The 23,309-nt window shown below is 35.8% G+C and overlaps 1 protein-coding gene across 23 annotated transcripts in view; it reads left to right on the top strand.

The window, feature by feature from the left end:
• Strbp (spermatid perinuclear RNA binding protein) overlaps window positions 1-23,309 on the top strand; it is a 134,011-nt gene that overhangs the window by 65,401 nt on the left and 45,301 nt on the right. For 20 of the 23 annotated variants that reach the window (XR_003951764.1, XR_001781603.2, XR_866011.3 and 17 more), the window contains 6 exons: window positions 2,910-3,054; window positions 10,952-11,043; window positions 11,901-11,996; window positions 13,189-13,300; window positions 13,888-13,985; window positions 14,194-14,305. Coding sequence is in view for 13 of the 23 variants with exons in the window: in NM_001379314.1 (NP_001366243.1) it covers window positions 2,910-3,054; window positions 10,952-11,043; window positions 11,901-11,996; window positions 13,189-13,300; window positions 13,888-13,985; window positions 14,194-14,305 (655 nt within the window). In the remaining 10 variants the exon portion in view is untranslated. Of the gene's footprint in view, window positions 1-2,909; window positions 3,055-9,509; window positions 9,566-10,951; window positions 11,044-11,900; window positions 11,997-13,188; window positions 13,301-13,887; window positions 13,986-14,193; window positions 14,306-23,309 lie in introns of all 23 variants that reach the window. The other 3 variants (NR_166614.1, NR_166615.1, NR_166612.1) reach the window with 2 other exon arrangements.

Here is a 23,309-nt window from a genome sequence, read left to right as displayed (position 1 = left end):
TATTATGAGACATGTATTTCCATTTAAAATAGTCATAGCTTTCTAACAATAAATTTTCTGTATCTGGGTAAAGGTATGTTTCATTGGAAAGTGGTAATCTTAATTTTCCAGTGATGTTAAGAATAAGTTATATACATGTACACACATTTCCCTCTAAGTGTATATCAAATCACACGTGTATTATTATTGTAATATTTCAAAAATAATTTTTAGTGTTCATATATTTCTTACTACACTTAGTTTTTTTGTGTGTGTATGTGTGTAAAATAATCTCTAGTAGGACCTTTCTTGCAGGCTAAATACCTTTTCTGAACAGTTACTATAGGAACTGTTCAGTTATTTACTATTTTTTTTATTAGATCATTTTCTTTATTTACATTTCAAATGTTATCTCCTTTCCTGGTTTCTCCTCCGCAAACCTATCCCCTGTCCCCTAAACACCCCACCCCCCCACCCCCACCCCGCTCACCAAACCACCACTCCTGCTTCCTGGCCCTGGTATTCCCCTACACTGGGGCTTAGAGCCTTCATAGGACCAAAGGCCTCTCCTCCCATTGATGACCGACTAGGAGTTATTTACTATCTTAATTGAGATGGAAATACACCTTTTTCTCTCTACTGTTTTCCAGGGTGATTTTAGAACTTCTTTGAACAAAGGAGGCAGAGGATGACAAACCCAGTAATCTTTGAAGTTAGTGCTTGAAGATAGTCTAGACCAAACTCATTATATTTTTGACTTTTGATAGATCTTAAAATTGAACATTTTAATTTTTTAATAGATATCTTTAAAAAACCTATTTACTTTCACTTTATGTGCATTAGTATTTTGCCTACATTTATGTTTGTTTGAGGGTGTCAGATCCCCTTAACTGGAGTTATAGAAATGTGTGAGCAGCTAGGTGGGTGTTGGGAAGTGAACTCTGGTCCTCTGGAAGAACAGTCAGTGATTTAACAACTGTTAATCTTTCCAGATCCAATTGTTTTGTGTGTGTGTGTGTGTGTGTGTATCTGTATGTATCTGTGTCCGTGCAAGCACTTACATGTGGAGATCAGAGGAGTATTTGATGTATTCTTCCTCAAAAACTCTTCACCTTGCTTTTTGGGACAGAATCTCTTGATGTGATCTGGGGTTTTCTATCAGGAGAGGCAGGCAGGCTGGCCATCAAGCCCCTGGGCATCTATCTGTACCCATTTTTCCCAGTTCAGGGATTCTAGACATACACTACTGTGCCTGTTATTTGTATTTTATGTTGTGTGCACCATATATGTGATGCCTGAGGAACTAGAAGAAGGTATTAGGTGCCCTGGACCTGGAGTTACTGATGGTTGTGTGCCACTCTGTGTGCTGGGTGCTGAACCCTTGTCCTCTGCCAGAGCAGCAAGTACTGTTAACCCCTGAGCCAGGTCTCCAGCCCTGTCTATTTTATGTGAGTACTGGGATCAAACATGAGTCTTCTTGCTTGTGTGGTCAGCACTCTATAATAAACTCATCTCTCTATCCCTCTAATACATAACTTTAATGTCCCCTCCACTCCCATTGGCAAAATGATTTGAACAGTTTTTGTTGTTCATTTCACTTCTGGGTGTTTCATTCATGGTGTATTCTTTTCTTTCTTTGACTTTTGTTCAATATTAGTGTAATGAGTTTCTTTTTCTTGCTTTTTTTTGAAGTATTTAATAATAAAGTGGTATTTTAAAAATAAATAACTGAGTTTTATTAGAGCATAACTCGTATTATTTTCCTCATTCTATTTTATGTCAGTTAATATATATTAAGCTTGTTTGTTAAGAAATTCCTTGTGCTCAGTGTGGTGGCGTACACCTTTAATCCCAGCACTTGGGAGGCAGAGGCTGGTTCTGAGTTCAAGGCTAACAAAGCAAGTTTCAGGACAGCCAGAGCTACACACAGAAATCTTTTCTTGAATCCATTCTCCACCTCCATCCCCCGCAAAAAAAGAAAAGAAAAAAGAGCAAGGAAAAAAATTGCTTTATATGATTTATTTAATTATATACTTAATGTCTAATATTCAATTTATGATTTTGGATAGTTTATGAAAGCCCAAGGATTATATGGTTATATCATTGTATGTTTAAAAATATGGCAGTGTAGCCAGATGGTGGTGCCACATGCTTTTAACCCTAGCACTTAAGAGGTAGGCAGTTCCCTGAATTTGAGGCCCACCTAGTCTACAGAGTAAATTCTCGGATAGCCATAACTACATAGAGAAACCCTGTCTCAACAAACAAGCAAAAAAATCAAGAAGAGGAGGAAGAAGAGGAGGAGAAGGAAGGGGGGAGAAGGGAGAAGTGCAAAGCCCTGCAATATAAATTCCCTGTTTATGTTAGTTGGCTTATTTCATAATGATGTCTCAATGGAATGATTTCTGAGATTATTTTAATTATACAAGACAACTATTTATACTCATTCTTTTATGTGACTATAAGTGGACATCTTTTTCATTCATACTTTCTTGGTTTACATTAGAAATTTGTATTTTCTGAATTCATAAATCCTTGGCAAGTAGGTGTTTAGATTGTTCTGTCAACAGCACTATTATTTCAGAGAGCATTTCAGCTGCCTATATTTATATAATACTTTACTGTAATAATTTCAAATATACTTACTTACACTTTACTGTAACATTGCTACTCAATATTTTATATGGAAGCAAAATGGCTTTAAATATTGTAATTGTCTGCATGGTTGACATTATGGTCCTTTTATGAGGGATGGTTTGCTTAAGTTGAAAGAGAAGTTATCTCCAAAGCAAGGAACTAATTTCAGTTGTGGGTCTTATATGCTCTTTGGAAAGTGATACTAATTGTTAATATTCACTAATTTAGCACAAGTGTTTCCGTTTAGAGATTTTAATGTGATTGAGTGGTTTTGAAATCTTGGTGACTTTCAGAAACTAACAGAAGAGAAATACCAAGTGGAACAATGTATAAATGAAGCATCCATTATAATTCGGAACACGAAAGAGCCAACACTGACTTTGAAGGTGATACTTACTTCCCCTCTAATTAGGGACGAATTGGAGAAGAAGGATGGAGGTACATGTGTGTATATATATACACATACATATCTATGTTTTGTTTTGTTCATGTAATAGTTTTTGCTCCAGTACTGTTTTAACTATGTCTTGGGATTTAGGAAGTCACAGACTTAATTTGCTTGTGCAAGCCACCTATGATATTTAAAGTTTTGTTTTACATAATATATTTTGCAGTTTCAGATACCTGTGTTTATCATGTAGACTTTTTAGACTATGCTTTAATTTTTCTACCATTTTGGTGATTTGCTTTCCTTCATCTAGTATAACTTCAAGTCATTGGTATCAGCTAACCTGCTCTACTATACTGGCTTAGTGGTCAGATTTCAGGATTTAATGTATAAATCAGAATTATTTAAAAAAATTTTTTTGATTTTGATTTTTGTTGATTTTGAAATTACTCCTTGCATGTTCTGTTTGACTTCTAATAATTGTATACCCTTGTAAAGTTTAATTGTGTGTAGATTTGGCTTATAGAATAAAGGAAAAGAATTAGTGAATATATTTTACTCAATTTTTAATCTTCAAATGTGATTTAAAATATATAACATGTAATCTGTATATTGTACATATAATATACAATGTATATATATATACACATATATAATACATGTATTCTCTCTCTCTCTCTCTCTCTCTCTCACACACACACACACACACACATACACACACAAACACACACACTTTTTTATTTTGTAAACAGTGTCTCATTACATAGCCGTGGTTGACCTGAACCTCAGCATGTAGAGTTGGATGGCCTCAAACTCACAGAGATCTGCCTGCCTCTAACTCTTTAGTGCTGGGATTAAAGGTATTCGCCAGTCTGCTTGCCTTCAGTAAATTTTTGAGAAGCTTTTAAACCCTGTTAACAGTTTGAATAAGATACATGTTTAAAAGAATTGGTGTATGACATTGTCACCCTCATAAATGTAGAATGAGATATTAACCATTGGTAGTTTTGAGAAGTTGGTGAATATGTGGTGAGCTTCATTTTCTTAATGTTTTTTTATCTTGTTAAGTACTTGTTTAAGAGTACAAGTTAACTTGTTTGTACTCTTTGTCCTATTCAAAGAAACATGCCATATGATATTTCTCATTGTTGGACTCTTTACAACTGGCCACTCTGTCATAATGATTTAGAGACACAATATCTGACCAGTAGGATATTTTTCATCTGTCCTATTTTAGCATGTGTTGTTGTATACCTCTTTTTCATAAGTACCATTAAAGTGGAAAGGAGTATAGATCATTTTTGTAGTTTATTTTAAATTGTTAATAAGGATAGAGAAAGGCACATGTAACTGTGGTAGATTTTTGACTTTTGGTTTCTAGATATGAATCATAAAATCCTGGAATTAAATACTCACCTTTTTTTAAAAAAAATGCTTTTGTGTGTATATGATGGTGTCAGGAGGCTAACTGAAATCTGAAACAGTATAGTTATTAAAAATCAGATAAGTTTTTGAGTTGTATTTAAAGTATATCCCATCTGAAATTGGGTTTAATGCCTGTACTTTACTCTTTATATAGCATGTCTGTAGTATCTCAGAAGAACTGGTCTCTTAAATGGCTTAATTTTTTTTAACAGCAGATTTCTGCTTTCTGATTTCTGGTGTATCAAGATAGGTGTTAATTCTGGTAAGCTGTATTCTCCTTGACACTGTAGTAGGAAACCAACCATTTCTATGTAACCATTTGTAATTATAGGTGTTACTAAATTTTGTTTTGAGAGTTGTTTGTATATGCTTCTTCCTTTACTTCTTTGAAGGTATCAGAAAGATATAAAGCTTTTTTTTTTTCTCATGTGGTTTTGTGTAGGATTTTGTCATAGCTTTCAGTGTTGATTCTCTCAAGTTTTACCAAGTTAAACCAAGTTTTTAAAACCTTGGTTTTGGTTGAGAGAAGTTGAAAAGTGGCTCTTAGTGTATTGTGCCTTTCTGAAACACTATTAACCACAGAATGGGATTTATATCATTTAATATACTCAAAGTCTTTTTGTAAGGTGTTTTACGTAACTAAGGTTCTAAAGGACTTTCTCTGTGTGCTGACTCTCATTAGCTTGGCGAGGTCAGGTAAGACTAAGGGATCAGCTAATGTTACTCCTACTTTTGATGGGAGAAAGATTTGCTTTGGAGCTGTTCTTAATATCCCAGCTGTGATGACCAGTTTGGTATTTTATAGATTATTCATTCTGTCTATTCTGGCTTTGTCATAGATGCCTTTTTTTATATATTCCTGTGCAGTTTGGAGCAGCTAGCATAATTTGGTATCTGCAATCTGGATTTTACAGTGTTTGTTTACTTGGTCATGACTATTTCCTTTGATGTAATTTTCTGCATCTACATGGAATGGAAACAGAAGGCACATTTAGCTCTCAGGGATACCTAGCACTGAAAAATAGCATCTTCTTCCTTTTTATTCGTTTTCTTTTTCAAAGTTAACAAGGTCTTGTAGGCACCTGTCCTCTACCCTGAGACTTTTTTTTTTTTTTTTTTTTTTACTATTGTGACTTGCTTCCACCACTCCCAAATACATAGTTTACAGTAGATACACAAATCAACTATTTTTCTTCCCTCTCTTAACTTGCTAAATGATTTTGGCTAAATCTAAACTCATTTAATGATTTAGAGACACTAAAGGAAAGTTGAGACCAGGCAGAGCCAGAGGACTAGGCTAGGGTAGGACATTAAGTTTATCTTTAATATTTCCTCTGTAGAAGTGTATATAACCATTTGCATCAAACCACCATTTATGTTTTAAGTTGTTGAGAGTACATAAAGAATATCCCTTTTTGAAAGAATGATGTTACAAGTAAGAGTTCCCCTATGCTGTAAGTATTTACACACTCTAACCCTTTACTAGGGTTAGGGTTAGGAGACCATGTGGAAATGGACACTTCCCTAGTAGTGTGTATTTCCTTTAAAAAAGGCACAGAAGAAAAAGCACAGATCTTGCTGCATAACATGTGTGTTCAGTTCTTCGCTCTATTATTGTTGTGTGACATCGGCAAGCATCTTAATTTCAGAGTATAGATAATACAGAAACAGTAAATTGTTTGCAGGGCTCAATGAGTGAATTTATATACAGTGATGTTCAAAGTAGTAAAGTGCAGAAACCACTCAGCTACTAAAAGTGAGATAATGTGTACACACTAGATTCAGATAGCCAACCTTAACACAGCCAAACTATTTATTGTTTATTTGTATTTAATTTAATTTAATTTAATTTAATTTTTTGAGACAAGAACTTACTGTGTAGTTCTGGCTGTCCTGGAACTCAATTTTTTGTAAGAATACCAGCTTGAGAGCCTCCTGCTTAAGCATATCGAGTGTTAGGATTAAGGATGTGCTCTATTATCCCTGTCCATATAGCTAAACTTTAAACCACACTTGAAATCCAGTATTATGAGTATAGAGAATACTCTGTGGTACTAATTATGAGTTGGCTTATTGTGTAGCTTATGCTCTTTGGAAGGCAGGTATCTTTTTTCCCCCTCTTCTTACCTTCTATGCTTGATCTAGAATGGTACCTGATACAGAAGTATGTTACTAGAGAATATCACATATGAATTTGCACAGTGAATTTTCCATCAGCAGAGAAAATGCAGTCCAGTATATAAAAAAGAAATGTTAAGAATGGGTGGTATCTTATATCGCTTGAGTAATATTTCTGTTATGTTTTTTTATGGCTCACCATGTTAAAAGCTTTTCCTTATATATGATTTATTTAAAAATTATAAGCAGGATATATCATATTTTGCCCAGCTAACTTGGCATTCTTGTATGGAATCCTTTTTCTCATTCCTGCCTAGGTTGGTACATGGATGCTTTAGCTGAATGTTTCTTTCTGACTATTGCACAACTTCAACTTTGGTGGTTGTAATTTTAAATTAGAAATGTCCTTGCTATTGGGGGGGGTGATAAATTGTTTATAAAATTATATTTGCATTGTATTTTTAAACTAAGCAGATGGTGAAAATAAAGCATTTTCTGGTTTATTAAAATCAACTTTTGTTCTTGGTATTGAGGTAGATTCAGAACTTGAAAGAGAAGTCTTAGAGTTAGTTCCTTTTCACCTGTTGATGTCAAGATGAACTTCTGACTTTTTTTTGCAGAAGTTCACTGACATATGTCCCACTAAGTTCAGGACAGTAGATTGTTGCAGTCCATAATTGTGCTGCAGGCTTCATTTTTCTGCCTTCTCCCGGTGCTAGATTTACACTGTGCAGAGCAAACCTATGGCCGTTTTCTTTCCATTGCTTGATAGTGTTTGTGGCATAATTAGGCAAATTAAGAAGACAGTGCTTCTTGCATCTACCTTACTGCTGCATCTGTTTGTTCACATTACTGTGTCCTTATGTTATTCATGAACAATAGCGTAAGCATAATGTCTTTCCAGAAAGCTTCAAGGAATTGAGAGAAAAGAGGTTTCAGGATTTCTTCAGACATACTAAAAACAATTATGCTCAGCTTTATGCAGATTTCCTTGGAGCCTGCCATGATGCCCCAGCTCAGTTATTTAATTTTGAAGAGCCAGGTTCTAGACATACAGTTAGTCATGCCTGGCTTTCCCTCTGTTCTTCCTCTATAGGCTAGTGTTCACAGGGCCAGATAGCTTGCATGTACGACACTGAGAAAAGATGACTGTCTGCAGCAGAATGGTGTTTACTGGTCACTGACGAACGAGCAGGGCTAGGCATAGTAGACTTCTTTCTAATGTTTCCATTATTCAGAATGCTCATGTACCGTCATACACTGATGGTAGATTGAAAAACATTTTTAAAAATAGTTTTCTTTGCATTTGGCATTTTTGTCAGTATTTGTTCATCTTCCTGTGCTATTTCTTATGTTTCCTACAAAGCAAGTAAAATGGATCATAGTTGTATACTTAAATTTTCCCTCCCTCCCTCCCTTCTTCCCTCTTTTTTTTCTTTTCTTCTCCCTCCCCTCCCTCCCTCCCTCCCTCCCTCCCTCCCTCCCTCCCTTTCCCCCTTTTCCCCCTTTCCCCCCTTTCCCCCCTTTCTCCCCTTTCTCCCTTTCCCTTTCCCTTTCCCTTTCCCTTTCCCTTTCCCTTTCCTTCCTTCCTTCTGTTCTTTCCTTTCTTTCTTCCCTACAGGATTTCTCTATGTATCCCTGGCTTGGAATTCACTTTGTAGACCAGGCTAATCTGGAATGCACAGATATCTATCCACCTGCCCTGATTTTCTGTTGTTTTTACTTGATGAATTTTTTCAAAAAAGAAAATCTTGGCTTACCTAATAAAGTTGAAGTGCACACACACACTGCACACACAACTGCATACCCATATTAAGGTTCCATTGGGAGTGGTATTTTTTTCCCCAGCAGTTTTGTGATTACTATATTAATGAATTTTTAATCAGTGAAAATATGTAAAACTATATCATTATCCATATAGAGGGAATAGACAAGCTGGGCTGATAAGTAGCACTATAGTGCCATATGCTTATGTATCGCATAATACAAAAATCTCTCAAGATAAAATAAATGTATTGTTACACCTCTGCTGTTTCCAGCCTCATGAACAGTGAAACATTTTGGATCTTTTGACTGTTAGAACATGAAGAAACATGGCCACTTTGATGTTGATGTAAAGGGAATCTGCTGCAAGTCCTCAGTGCTTTTCTTTTTCATCTCTTTTTAGTAAAATCTGTTGTTTCCAAATGTTGGCTGTCTGTAGCAAGCTGATGTCTTGAGTTTTTTTTCCAGTAAGAGTTTGTGGTTATAATCTAATTTTGTGATGAAAGAAGTCATCAAAAATATCTTTCTCTTGTCTCTGTTACAAATTTGTGTCACAGTTAGGGGGTATACATATAATCTCTGACCATTGACTAAAATACTAGGAGGTGACTGAAGAGTTCTGGCTTCCCAGATCTTTCCTCTGTCCCTTCTTCCTATGCCCTCTTCTTTTGTTTCCCTTCATCTTGACTCCATAAGATGGAAGAATAAAATTTAACTTGCTTTACTATTAATTTAAAATTGAAGTTGTAAAAAAAAAATAAGCAATCTGGATTGTGTTCCTTAGCAGTTAGTCAACATTTGTTTGGGAATCTACCTTGTTTTTGGTTTTTCCAGACAGGGTTTCTCTATGTAGCTCTGGCTGTCCTGGAGCTCACTTTATAGACCAGGCTGGCCTGGAACTCAGAAATCCGCCTGCCTCTGCCTCCTTAGTGCTGGGATTAAAGGTCTGCGCCACCACCGCCCGCCGCCTTTTAAGAGATTCTAATAATTCATTTAGAGATGTTTTATTTTTTACTGAGCTTCACACAGATGCTTGTATTAACTACAATTAAACAATTTGATGACAAAACATTAAAATGACTCAGTTGTACGTTTTGTTTTGTGTCTGTCAAAAGTCCACATTCATAATTCTTTTTAAGGCTTCTGATTTTATGAGTAGAACTGAGTAATAAAATGAGATTGTGATTTTTGTTGGCAGGTGTTAATGGGAAACAATGTAGACATCTGCTGTGGAGCTCACTTAGCAGAAAATAAGTGTGTACCATTTTGTCTTTTAATGTTGCAGCAGTACAGGGAACCCACAGTTCTTTTAGTTGTGGTTTAAGCCGGGCAGTGGTTTTATGCCTTCAGATTTAGTAACATTGTAGCTAGTAGAATAAACACTATATTTGCCACTGTAGAGTCACTGATAACCAAGGAAACAAACGAAAAAGTATCCATGTTCTTGTATGCCATTTAAAAGTATTTGCATCCCTTGAATCATGCAGTGTACTCCATATTTGCTGTTAGCAGAATATTGAGAGGGAATGTTGGTGGGACTCATAACTCATATATTTAAAAGCTTTTTTTTTTTTTTTTTTTGAGACAGGGTTTCTCTGTGTAGCTCTGGCTGTCCTGGAATTCACTCTGTACACCAGATATCTGCCTACCTTTGCCTCTCAAGTACTGGAATTAAAGGCATGCATCACCACTGCCTGGCTTAAAAGCGTTCTTAAGAGAGAATAATAAATCTGTTTTAGGGGCTAGACAAACCTTTTTGTTGGGGTCTATTTAAGGAACTATGCTTTTAAGCAATTCATCGAGACTTAAAAATTAAAAATCCCGCTTTTTCATAGCTCAGTGGAAATGAATTTGGTGATAGAAACTTGGATTTAGTGTCATGTGACATCTCAAGTATGTGGGTTTTATTGTTAATTATGATTAACTTTTGCTGCTTTTGACGACCTCAACCAATTGTGAAATTATGTAGCAGTTATTATGAGTTGCCTTAAAAAAAAGAGAAAAGATCAATAAATAAGAAATATATTTTTATTTATTTTACATATGTAGTTTTAAAATTTGGGCTTCAGAAAGGAATAGTGAATGAACCTTAAGGTAACGTTTGCGATCTCATTACTGGAATCACATTTCTAGTGTTATTATTCTAGTGACTAGGTTGTCTAGAAGCAAATTTATATTTTAGCTACACACATATATTTAACACATCTAATTTTACTATTGTATAAGAGTTACGACTTTTTTAGACCCTGCTCAGTTATCCAATTTTTTTCTATTAAAAAAAGTTTTTATTGCTATTGTTCCCAGATGTCCTTCTTTGTAGCTTGCCAAAAGAAACAGTGCTTGTATTTATTTTGTTAATCTATGATGGTGTACATGTTCATTAATAAGATCTGAGATTGATTATGAGAAGCAGTAGTCACTGATTACTTTGCTGAATGAATTCCTTTACTTTTGCACAGAATCTGATGACTATTGATGTTAAATAATGTTTTCTTAATTTTAAAAAGAAGCAACAAAATTATTATAAAATTTTCTGTCTTATAAGTACACTCAAATGCTGCTTTCTTTTTGTTGTTATTGATAATTTTTTAAGAACACCCTTTCAAACTGTTTGTTTTCCTTTATCCCATTTACTATTAGAAAATGTTATGATGAAAGACCCTCCGGACTTATTGGACAGGCAAAAATGCCTGAATGCCTTGGCTTCTCTTCGACATGCCAAATGGTTCCAGGTTGGCGCTCTATTATTTCTTTACTGTTTCTGTATAGCCATGTGTAGATTATATGTGGACCACTTTTCACTTAGTGTGATGTGTGTGCTATATGAAATGGGAAGTTTGTAGCTCATTGAGTTATTGTCAGGGTGAATCGGTTCCTTTGGATACAGTGCCTAGAATAGCTTTCAGTGTGTGTGTGTGTGTGTGTGTCTCTGTGTGTGTGTGTGTCTGTGTGTGTGTGTGTGTGTGTGTGTGTGTGTGTCTGTGTGTGTCTGGCATTGTACACCACAGGTCAACTTCAAATGTCATTTCTCAGGAGTTATACATGTTGCCATTTTTGGGATAGGGTCTCTCATGGGGTTCTGCAACTCAACACACAGGCTAGTCTGACTGGTCAGCAAGCCCATGGATCCTCCTATTTCTGCTTCTTCAGTACTGATAGTCTAAGTGGCTTTTAAAACACAGGTTCTGAAGGTTGGACTCAAGCCTGCATACTTGCATAGGAAACACTTTATACACTTGCTGTCTCTCCATGTTGTTTTGTTATCATGTAATTCTTTTTGACTTACTATTCTCAATAGTAGAGGGTGGCTTGTAAAATATATAGAAAAGATATATGTTAATATAGTACCTGGAATAGGGTTGTTATGAGTTTACAAAAGGAATATTTCTATACTCCTTTTAATTAAAAACCCACCTTTTTGGACCAATAACTTGCTATTTTTCATAACTTGATTTTTGTTTTTAGTTTGCTTGAATACTAGTATATTATTTGCTAGTTGGTATTCATTTTAAAAAAGTTATCTATGATCAGTGTGTTTCAAATGAGAAATGGATTTCTACAGGGATATTGGCATCATTTTTTGTTTTAGGCAAGGGCAAATGGATTAAAATCATGTGTAATTGTCCTCCGCATTCTGCGTGATTTGTGCAACAGAGTACCCACATGGGCACCATTGAAAGGATGGGTAAGTACTTTAAATGTGATTAAAAAACAAATATGAAGCTATAGCAGAGGAAATTCTTGAAATAATGTTACTATGACGATATTCTGAGTTAGTTATGGCAAATGTCTGTTTTTTGCCCTAGAAATAATTATTCAGTTTTATGAAATCTTTTATGCATATAACTTCTCTTTTGTTTTGTCATTTAAGTTTAGACCTGTTATTTATATAAATTGTAAAGACTATCTTCTTATTGTTGTTGTTTTCTGACTTAAAGGTTCTATACCTTTTAGAAGTAGGTGCTGTTCTCCTTTGAATTCTATATGGATCATTGATCACTTATGGATGGATCACTTGCTGCTTATGATGGCCTTTATGGCTGGCCCATTGCCGTTAGTGTGGCGTTCCATTTGTGTGGAGATTATTTGATAGAATGGTGTCTTTTAAATTTCTCATGAAATGTAAACACAAATCCTAACATGTTAAGTGTAATGTTACAGTATATACTCTGCTATTAGGTTAAGTGCAGTGTTTGCCTGATACTAATACTAACTATGGATATAACATATATTGTGATATTGATTTAATTTGGAAATTATGCTTGATCCAGTCAGGACTAGAATTTAAAAATTTGTAAAAATAATGATTTAAAGGCTTATTTATAAAATAATGAACAAATATGAATATTTGTGCAGCACCATGAGTTCTAATATAGAGATGGGTTTCTTTGTTTATTCTAATTTTTGCTCTTGAAGTAGCCTGTTTGACTGAACTCTTTATAGTTGAGTGTTTCCTAATTTAAGTAGGATTTAGATAGATCAATTTGTACCTTGATTATTTATTAGCTATTACATATGTGAAAACATGTTAATTGTAAATTAATTATATGACTAGTTTTTTTTTTAAAGTAGGGTAATTAAAAATTGTAAGATTTTTATCTCAAATGTCTTTAGAAAATATCTAAAATTACTTGGTTTAAAAAATGATTAGGTACTGGAGAGGTGTCTCAGCTGTTAAAGTCTAGGTTCACAACCAAAATTATAAAAACTGGTTGGATTAGAGTAGATAATCATGGGGGAAGAGTTAAATGCTCCTTAAATGCTAAATTGTCTACACTTTTTTGGCTTCTCTTTTAGATAGAAATGTCAGCTCACATTTAACTGGAATCCTTTTAACACTTGGTGCATGTACTAATTTGTAATTTAATATCTTCTAGCCACTAGAGCTTATATGTGAAAAGTCTATAGGTACTTGTAATAGACCTTTGGGCGCTGGGGAGGCCTTGAGACGAGTAATGGAGTGTTTGGCATCTGGAATACTACTTCCTGGTAAGGGTTTCAAACTCTAGGCAGAAGAATAAGAACAATCTCAATGTAGTTAATTTATCTAAGCATATGCTAAATGTTTGTCCTCTGCAGAGGAGAATGATGTGTAGGAGTTCTGTTCTTTAGAATTTCAGCAACTAGAATGTTTATGAGTGGAAGAGTGCTGTAAAGCTTTTTCAGTAATTCTAATTTGTGTTTTATATTTACTAACATAAAAGGTACTAATAGAAATGGCTATAAATTTGCTTCACTTGGAAATCTGAATTTGGAAATGTAAATCCTTATTTTAAAAGTATGAATTTCATTTTAATTGTAGTCCAGTATTAAATACGGAAAAATCAAATATAAAATCCATTTAAAGATCAGGAATGATTCCTCAGTGGTGTTCTAAATTCTTGGAGTATGACTCAACTTGGCATTAGGTTATTTTCATATAAAATAAGGACAGTTAAGTGCTAGAACTGCGAATGTCCTTAATATCCACTTAATTGAGCAGACTTTTAATTCTTTAGCTTTTCCCCCTTCTCTCTTTTATTTCCTATATCCTAAACTCAGTTCTAAATTTTTATTTTTCCTTTCTTTTGCCAAAGGTGGCCCTGGTCTTCATGATCCTTGTGAGCGAGACCCAACAGATGCTCTAAGCTATATGACCACTCAGCAAAAAGAAGATATTACCCATAGTGCACAGGTATGCACTGTTATATTACTCATTGTTGAGAAAGATACTGTAATTTCCATTTTCTGAATTGTTCTATGAGGTAGCTTTTTTTTTGTATGCTTAAATTAGGCAATTCTATCAGTATAACAAAGTATATAATGAATGTCATTTGAGTTAAATGTTATATAAGTTAGAATGTTTATTGAGATTGGATTAAATATGATGTTTTATTCTTTAGCATGCACTTAGACTATCAGCCTTTGGCCAGATTTATAAAGTGCTGGAGATGGACCCTCTTCCGTCTAGTAAGCCTTTTCAGAAGTATTCCTGGTCAGTTACTGATAAAGAAGGTGAGTATGAAAGTTTTGTTTTTTTAATTAGAGTTGATAGTTGTGGTGTGTGCTTTGTTTAGGGAACTTAAAGCATTGTTCATCCAAATCACTGCTTTTCTTCTTAATTTAGTTGGCTTCTATCCCAAACATTAGTGACATGAGCTGGCTGTATAATTTGTTTTTATTAGTGATCAGCTCATTTTCCAATGTTGATAGATTTTGTTGAGTCTATGAGACTACATACTTAAGGACCATACATACCTTAGACTTCTGGTCTAAGGAGAGGAGATAAACCATAACCTAAGAAGAGACATTATTATCTTTGTCACTAGTCAGTATGATGAACTTTCTGAAGCTTGCAGGTTTTCCTAGAAAGAAAGAAAACAAATTCAGGGAATAAGAAAAGTGTATTGGAAAATTCATGACCACCTTTCATTTGTATTTGTCTGCTTGTACTCATTGTTGTGTGACAAAACTTCTTGAGTAGGTGAAACTACTTGTCTTCTTAGCACAGATAGGGAGACCACAACAGACCAAAGTATGGATACCACCAGAGTCCAGCTTGGTGAACCAATGAGTTTTATTGGGGTTATGTATGGCACTGTGAGTGAAGGGTCACTTACAGGAACAGAGATGACTCAGACAGCTGTGTCATAAACGCCTACCCCAGTACATGTGACAGCTCATAAAAGCTGGGGACCTGGAGCATACTACACAGCCTATAGATAATGCAACAGGTCGGAGAATGTCTTTCTGGATGCCTCAGTTTTTCCAAATCTCTTCCATGTAGTTAGTCCTTCTTGTCTAAGAGTTTTCTTTATAGTTGGGCTCTGCTTACCCTGAAAGGAAAGGGCCCTAGTGAATCTAATCAGTTTTAATGAGTTCTAGAGGCTATTTTGTTGTTGTTGTGTCACTTCTCTGCTTAAGGAGTTTCCCTGCAGGATGGAATGGTTTAATCTTGAAGGAGACTGTTAAAAACTCAACTACTCTGATTGGGGGGTATAAATAGAAAAATGGTCAATTTCTGTAGTAGGATTCTAATTTATATCTTTATTATGTACTAGTTTGAGGCTTTGACTACAATTTTTCTCAGTAGAGATATTACCATCTTTTTTTACTTTATTTAAAGGCTGGTTTTAGGTTAAAATGTCTAATACAGGGCCTAGAATAGAATACATACTCAAATGTGAATTTATATACCCAGTATGCCCTCATTGTACCCCAGAAAACATTTCATTTTTTTCTATCTTCTCATAAGTCATAAGAAAGGTTATTTGATAATAGATATTCTTTATCCAAGATGTAGCCTACCTCCTATAATTAATACTATTACAATAATTCTGACATTACAAAATTAAATACCCAATGTATTTATTTGGACAACATTAGTCTAGTCTAGTCTAGTCTAGTCTAAAGTCCACAAGATCAGAATTGTTGCTTAGCTGGCTGTGGTAGCACATCACTGTTACCCTAGTATTTTCAAGGCAGAGGCAAGTACTTTAAGGATTTGAAGGCAGCTGCGCTTATAGCAACATTTTGTCTCCAAAAACAAACAATAAAATTCAAAGCTGTTACATAAAAATAATAAGAATTTTGAGGGAAAAGGGTATCTTTTTTGCCTTTTATGAAAACACAGTTTTCTAGGAGATCCTATGATGTCTCTTGGCTATTGGAATATTCTTTTGTGTTCTGTTTTAATACTTTTGTTTTGATTTCTATTATATTTTGTGTGGACACATAAAAAAGAAGTGCTGAGCCTCAGCAACTCTTTAAGCACATAGGTAGTCATGAGCTAAGAAGTCTTAAGAATCACTGCCTTGTATTCTAAGCTCCTGAGGAAAGAAATACAATCTGCAGGAGGTCAATACTTGTTTCTTTCATTGTTGGTGAAAGTACTGGAAAAGACATGTCCAATGTAACATCGGACATTTTCTATAAACTGAATAAATAAAAAAAATCAACTATTTAGTATTAGTAATAGATTTTTATTTCAGTCATTTTATTCACAACAGTACTCTCCCCTTAGCAGGTAGTAAAACTATGTATCTGTTGTTATGTTACTTAGGGTTTTTTATTTTAAAATGTAAAGATCTTAATCATAATTTGAGAACTACATGTTACTCAACTCACAGCATAAAACAGATCCAGAGAAGCAGTTTCTATCTTAGGTGTCAGTTGCTAGCTGTATGACTAGGTGAAAACAGTTAATTAGTTTGTGCTTTGGTTGAAAGATGATCTCCCTTATAGTTTGATGCTTTTATCACCAGGTTTCCAGACATTTAAGTTTGTTTCTGTAATTCCTTTTTTTCCTTCACATGAAGTATTCTTTTCTTTTTGTTTTTTTGAAAACATTTTTAAAAGATTTATTTATTTATTTATTTATTTATTTATTTATTTATTTATTATATGTAAGTACACTGCAGCTGTCTTCAGACACACCCGAAGAGGGAGTTAGATCTCCTTACGGATGGTTGTGAGCCACCATGTGGTTGCTGGGACTTGAACTCAGGACCTTCAGAAGAGCAGTCGGGTGTTCTTACCCACTGAGCCATCTCACCAGCCCGAAGTATTCTTTTCTTAAAATAATGTTTTTATTAATTCTTTGAGAATTTCATAGAATGTAGTTTTGATCATATCCATCACACTGGAGATTCAGATCTTCCCTCACTTTCTTACCCACCCAACTTCACGGTTTCTTTCTCTCATGTTTGTTCTCTCTCCACCTCTTTATTCCTGTCTCCTTGTTCCCCTCAACCCCAAAAGACTTCCTGTCTTCCCCTCTCCCTGTCTCCCTCTCTCTCCTTTTCCAGCAAGTCCAGTTTCTATTGGCTGACTACTCCTAGGTATAGGGTCTGCACAGGAGTGTTGTCTGTGTATCAAGTGTGACACTATTAAAGAAAGCTGTTTTTCCCTCTTCTAGCAGCAATCAATTGCTGATAGGGGTGGGACTGCATGCCTACCATGTCTCTTCCATGCTGAGATTTTTGTGGCTTGATCCTGTTTTTTTGTTTAGTTTTGTTTTTTGTTTGTTTTTGTTTTGTTATTTACATTTGCCACAATCCCTGTGATTTCAGATCTGCATTTGCCTTATTATAGTTGGAACAATGTTTTGCAATCCACTATCTTTGGCTCTAATCTTTCCACACTGTTTTCTATACAAATCTCTTAGCCTGGAGTAGAAAGTTCTGATCATAGGATGTTGTAGGGCTGAGAATTCCAAAGTGCCTGCATGTTGAACAGTTGTCGATCTGTGTGTTAATTGCTGTCTTCCAAGAAAAAGCTTCTGTGGTGAGAGTTGAACAATGCACTGATCTGTGGGTATATCAATAAGTCATTAGGAGTTGTTTTACTGATATGTCCATTTAGCAGATTAATAAATAGTAGGAAGTTTTCTGTTAGGGCTTGTACCTGTCTAGTCACAGGTTCTCGTTGTTGTTAACAGTGTCAGGTGTGGGGTCCATTTTGTAGAGTGGGCTGTCGATCAAACTTTAAAAAGAGGTTGTTTACTCCTATGATGTTTGTGCAGGAGTTGTACTATGAGGCATGTTTTGTCAGGCCAGTTGTTATTGTAGCTCACAGACTATATTATAGCTTGCAGTTGGATGACTTTGATAATTAACTTTTTTCCTCTGGTCATGAATATAGATAGCACTTTCTATCACCATGAAAGCTGTCTAGCAGTGATGAAGTTTCCAGTTGAGTACCAGCTAGAATTCTCTATGTTCTGTTGCACAAGTGTGTGTGTTTTTCAGCAATAGTGTCTTACCCTCAAGTTCTGGAGAGTATCTGATAACATTGTCAATGACCTGCAATGCTTATGAAATGCCATCTTTCCTGGTACTGGGGGTTTTATCCACTATCCAATAGTGTATGCTTTCTAAGTGGGGTATTGTTCCCCATTATAGTATAGTTCCATTTAAACTGTTTTTTTATATGTGTATATATTTTGGAACCTAGAGGAGTATCTTTCAGTCTTGCCTTTTTTGTGCATTATGCCTCCCCCATTCCATCTTCTACCATCTCATTTAATCCTTCCTGTCTCATGTTTTTCCTTTCCCCCTTTATAACACTGTATTCTATTGGCCTTCTATTAAAATATCCCCTCCTCTCCTATGGCCTCTTACTAGTTACTTAACTAATTTCTGTGGGTATTCCAAATGAAATACATGTATCTAAAGCTGAAAAGGTAACATCCATATATGAGATGTTTGCCATTCTTTGATGATTATTTCCAGTTACATATATTAACAGTTGAATAATATTCTGGTTTGGAAATATATACCACATTTTTTATTATCCATTCATCAGTTGCTGGCCATCTAGACTGTTTCTAATTTCTGGCTATTATAAATATTGCAGCAACAAACAAGGATGAACAAGTATCTCTGTAATAAGATAGTGAGTCCTTTGGATATAGCCCAAGAGGTGGGTATAGGTGGATCTTGTGCTAGATCTATGTACTGGCTGGTAACTTGACATAGGCTGGAGTTATCACAGACAAAGGAGCTTCAGTTGGGGAAATGCCTCCATGAGATCCAGCTGTGGGGCATTTTCTCAATTAGTGATCAAGGGGAAGAGGCCCCTTGTGGGTGGAACCATCTCTGGCCTGGCAGTCTTGGATTCTGTAAGAGAGCAGGCTGAGCAAGCCAGGGGAAGCAAGCCAGTAAGAAACATCCCTCCATGGCCTCTGCATCAGCTCCTGCTTCCTGACCTGCTTGAGTTCCAGTCTTGACTTCCTTGGTGATGAACAGCAATGCGGAAGTGTAAGCTGAATAAACCCTTTCCTCCCCAACTTGCTTCTTGGTCATGATGTTTGTGCAGGAATAGAAACCCTGACTAAGACAATCTACTTTCAGCTTTTAGAGGAAATGCCACATATAATTTCTATAGTGGCTATATCAGTTGTACTCCCACCAGCAGTGAGTAAGTGTTTCTTTTTTCATACACTTCTAGCATTTGCTGGTCATTGCTGGTCATTTTGATCTTGGACATTCTCACTGGGATAAAATTAAATCTCAAGGTAGTTTTAATTCACATTTCCCTGATGATCAAGAGAGTTTACCATTTTGAAATAAAGTGTTTCTTAGCTACTTGTGTGATCTTTTGAAATCTCTGTTTAGTTCAAGGTCCCATTTTTATAGTTGGGTTACATATTTCCTTGATGTTTAGTTTTTCGAGCTCTTTATATGTTCTAGATGTTTACACTTTGTCAGGTGTGTGGGTTCTTTCCCCATACTGTAGGTTGCCTCTTAGTCAAATGATGGTGTTTTTGTCCTTTGCTTGTACAAATGTTTTAGCTTCATGTGGTCCTATTTGTCAGTTGTTGGTCTTAATGTGCATACTGTCTAGGTATGCTTTACAAAGCTCTTTCTTGAGTCAGTATGTTCTTACTTTTTGTCTATCAGAGTGTTAATATCAGGTCTTATGTTTAAGTCTTTGATTTGTTTGGAGTTGAGTTTTGTACATATTAAGAAATAGGAATCTAATTTCATTGTTATATATGTAGTTATCCAGTTTTCCTAGCACCATTAACGATACTGCCATTCCTCCAGTGTGCATTTTTGACCCGTTTGTCAAAAGTCAAGATGTTCATAGGTTCATGGTCTTATGTCTGGGTTCTCAGTCCTGTTTACTTTGTATTTATTTTTATGACAGTAACATGCTAGTTTAATTTTTTTTAAATATGTGTGGGTATTTTGCCTGAATGTATGTATATTTGTATACTACATATTTGTCCTGGTGTCTGTAGAAGTCAGAAGAACGTATCAGATCTAGAACTGGAGTTACAGGTAGATGGTTGTGAACCATCATGTGCTTGCTAATATTTGAACACAGGTTCCCTGCAAGAGCAGCCAGTGCTTTCAACTGCTGAGCCACTTTTTGCTGTTGTTTTTGTTTTTATGAATCAGGGTATTTCTGTGTAGCCCCGGCTATCCTAGAACACACTCTGTAGACCAGGCTATAGAGATCCACCCACTTCTGCCTCCTAAGTGCTGAGTGCTGGATGGAGTTAAAGGCATGCTCAACAATGCTGAGGTACTTTTTAAGCCTTGTTTTTGTTTCTATAATTCTTTATAACTTAAATTCAGGAATATTGACACCTGCATTTCTTTGTTTAGCTCTTTATCCTAGACTTTTATATTTGCATATGAAATTTAAGATAATTTTTTATTTAATATGAATAATTATGTTGGAATTTTGTTGGAGTTTATATTAAATCAGATTACATTTGGTAGAATAGTCATTATCACAATATTAACTCATCAATCCATGAGAATAGGAGGTTTTCCATTTTCTACTATAGTCTATGATTCTTCTTTTCCATGTCTTTATGTTTATGTCTTTTACTTTCATCCTTAAGATGTTCTGAGATTGCATGTGTGCACATGTGAGTATCTGTTTTATTTCTCTCTTGGCATGTTTGTTTCTTTATAGGGAGTCTCTTGATTTGTGAGTTAATTTTGTATCCGGCCAATTTGCAAAATGTATTTCTGGTCTGTAGAAATTTCCTGGTGATGTCTCTAGGGTCTTTTATGCATAAAATCATACTGTCTGAGCATACGTAATTTTTTTTTTTTTTAGTGTTTTGACTTTTTCTTTTATTTGTATTTTCTTGATTCCTTCAGTTGTCTTATTGCCCTACCTAAGATTATGAATTGAATGACAGTGGAGATAGCTGTCTTGTTTTTGATTTTAGTGGAAATACTTTTCTCTCGGGTTAGTTGTAAATTGCCTTTATTATGTTGAGATATGTCCCTTGTAACCCTAGTTTCTTCAGGATGTTTATCATGAAGGGATGTTTGATTTTGGTAAAGGCCTTTTCTATCTCTAATGAGATAGAAGATCATTTGTTTTCTGTCCTTTAGTCTATTTATATGATGGCTTATATTTATTGATTTATAGATGCTGAACCATTCACACATCTCTGGGATGATCATGATTGATGAACTTTTTGATAAATGCCTATATTCAGCTTGCAAATATTATATTAAAGATTTCAACATCTATGCCCATCAGAGATATTAATTTATTGTCTTCTTTTGTTGGGTCCTTGCCTGATTTGGGAAATAGTGATTTTTAAAATCGATTTTTAAATGTTCTTTCTGTTTCAATTTTGTGGAACAATTTGTGAGGTATTGGTATAGTACCTTATGATTCGCTAAATTTGCTCAGTGTATTTTTTTTCTTTCTTTTTTTTTTTTTTTTGGTTTTAAAGACAGGGTTTCTCTTTGTAGCCGTGGCTGTCCTGGAATTAACTCTGTAGACCAGGCTGACCTCGAACTCAGAAATCCACCTGTCTCTGCCTCTCAAGTGCTGGGATTAAAGGCATGCACTACTACTGCCTGGCTACTGTCTTTTTTTTTTAATTGGATATTTTCTTTATTTACATTTCAAATGTTATCCCCTTTCCTGGTTCCCCTTGACCCCTGCAGAGATTCCCCTATCCCATCCCCCAAACCCCTGCTTCTATGAGGGTGTTTTCCTACCTAACTACTCACCCCCCTCCTTGCCCTGGCATTCCCCTACACTGGGGAATTTCACCTTCACAGTACCAAGGACCTCTCCTTCCTTTGATGCCCGATAAGGCCATTCTCTATATGCAGCTGGAGCCATGGGTCCTTCTATGTGTACTCTTTGGTCAGTGGTTTAGTCCCTGGGAGCTCGGGTGGGGGGGAGGGTCTGGTTGGTTGATATTGTTGTTCTTCCTATGGAGTTGTAAACCCCTTCATCTCCTTCAGTCCTTTCTCTAACTCCTTCATTGGGGACCCTGTGCATCCACCTGTGTATTGGTCAGGCTCTGGCAGAGCCTCTCAGGAGACAGCTATATCAAGTCCTGTCAGCAAGCGTTTCATGGCCTCCACAGTAGTGTCTGGGTTTGGTGACTGCATATGAGATGAATCCCCAGGTGGGTCAGTCTCTGGATGAGCTTTCTTTCAGTCTCTGCTCTACACTTTGTCTCTGTATTTCCTCCCATGAGTATTTTGTTCCTCGTTGTAAGAAGGACTGAAGCATCCACATTTTGGTTTTCCTTCTTCTTGAGCTTCATGTGGTCTGTGAATTGTATCTTGAGTATTCTGATCTTTTGGGCTAGTATCCACTTATCAGTGAATGCATACCTTGTGCGTTCTAGGATACCTCACTCATGATGATTTATTCTTGTTCCATCCATTTACGTAAGAATTTCATAAAGTCATTGTTTTTAAAAGCTTAGTAGTACTCCATTATGTAAATGTACCACATTTTCTGTATCCATTCCTCTGTTGAAGGACATCTGGGTTCTTTCCAGCTTCTGGCTATTCAAAGAAGACCTAATACCAATATTCAAACCTTTTCACAAAATAGAAACAGAAGGCACACTACCCAATTTGTTTTATGAAGCCACAATTATGCTTATACCTAAGCCACACAAAGACCCAACAAAGAAAGAGAACTTCAAACCAATTTCCCTTATGAATATTGATGCAAAAATACTCAATAAAATTCTTGTAAACCGAATCCAAGAACATATCAAAAACAATCATCCATCTTGAAGTAGGATTCATCCCAGTGATGCAGGGTTGGTTCAATATTTGATTTGAAAGTAATCCAGTATATAAACAAACTCAAAGGAAACAAAACCACATGACCATCTCAATTTTTTTCTTTTTCTTAGATATTTTCATTTACATTTCAAATGCTATCCTGAAAGTCCCCTATACCCTCTCCCCGCCCTGCTTCCCAACCCACCCACTCCCGCTTTCTGGTCCTGGCATTCCCCTGTACTGTGGCATATGATCTTCACAAGACCAAGGGCCTGTCCTCCCATTGATAGCCAACTAGGCCATCTTCTGCTACGTATGCAGCTAGAGACACAAGCTCTGGGAGGTACTGGTTAGTTCATATTGTTGTTCCACCTATAGGGTTGCAGACCCCTTTAGCTCCTTGGCTACTTTATCTAGCTCCTTCTTTGGGGGCTCTGTGTTCCATCCAATAGATGACTGTGCGCATCCACTTATGTGTTTGCCAGGCACTGGCATAGCCT

The sequence above is a fragment of the Mus musculus genome, chromosome 2, assembly GCF_000001635.26.
Source record: "Mus musculus strain C57BL/6J chromosome 2, GRCm38.p6 C57BL/6J".
NCBI lineage: Eukaryota > Metazoa > Chordata > Mammalia > Rodentia > Muridae > Mus > Mus musculus.
This window is presented reverse-complemented; position numbering and strand designations above follow the sequence as displayed.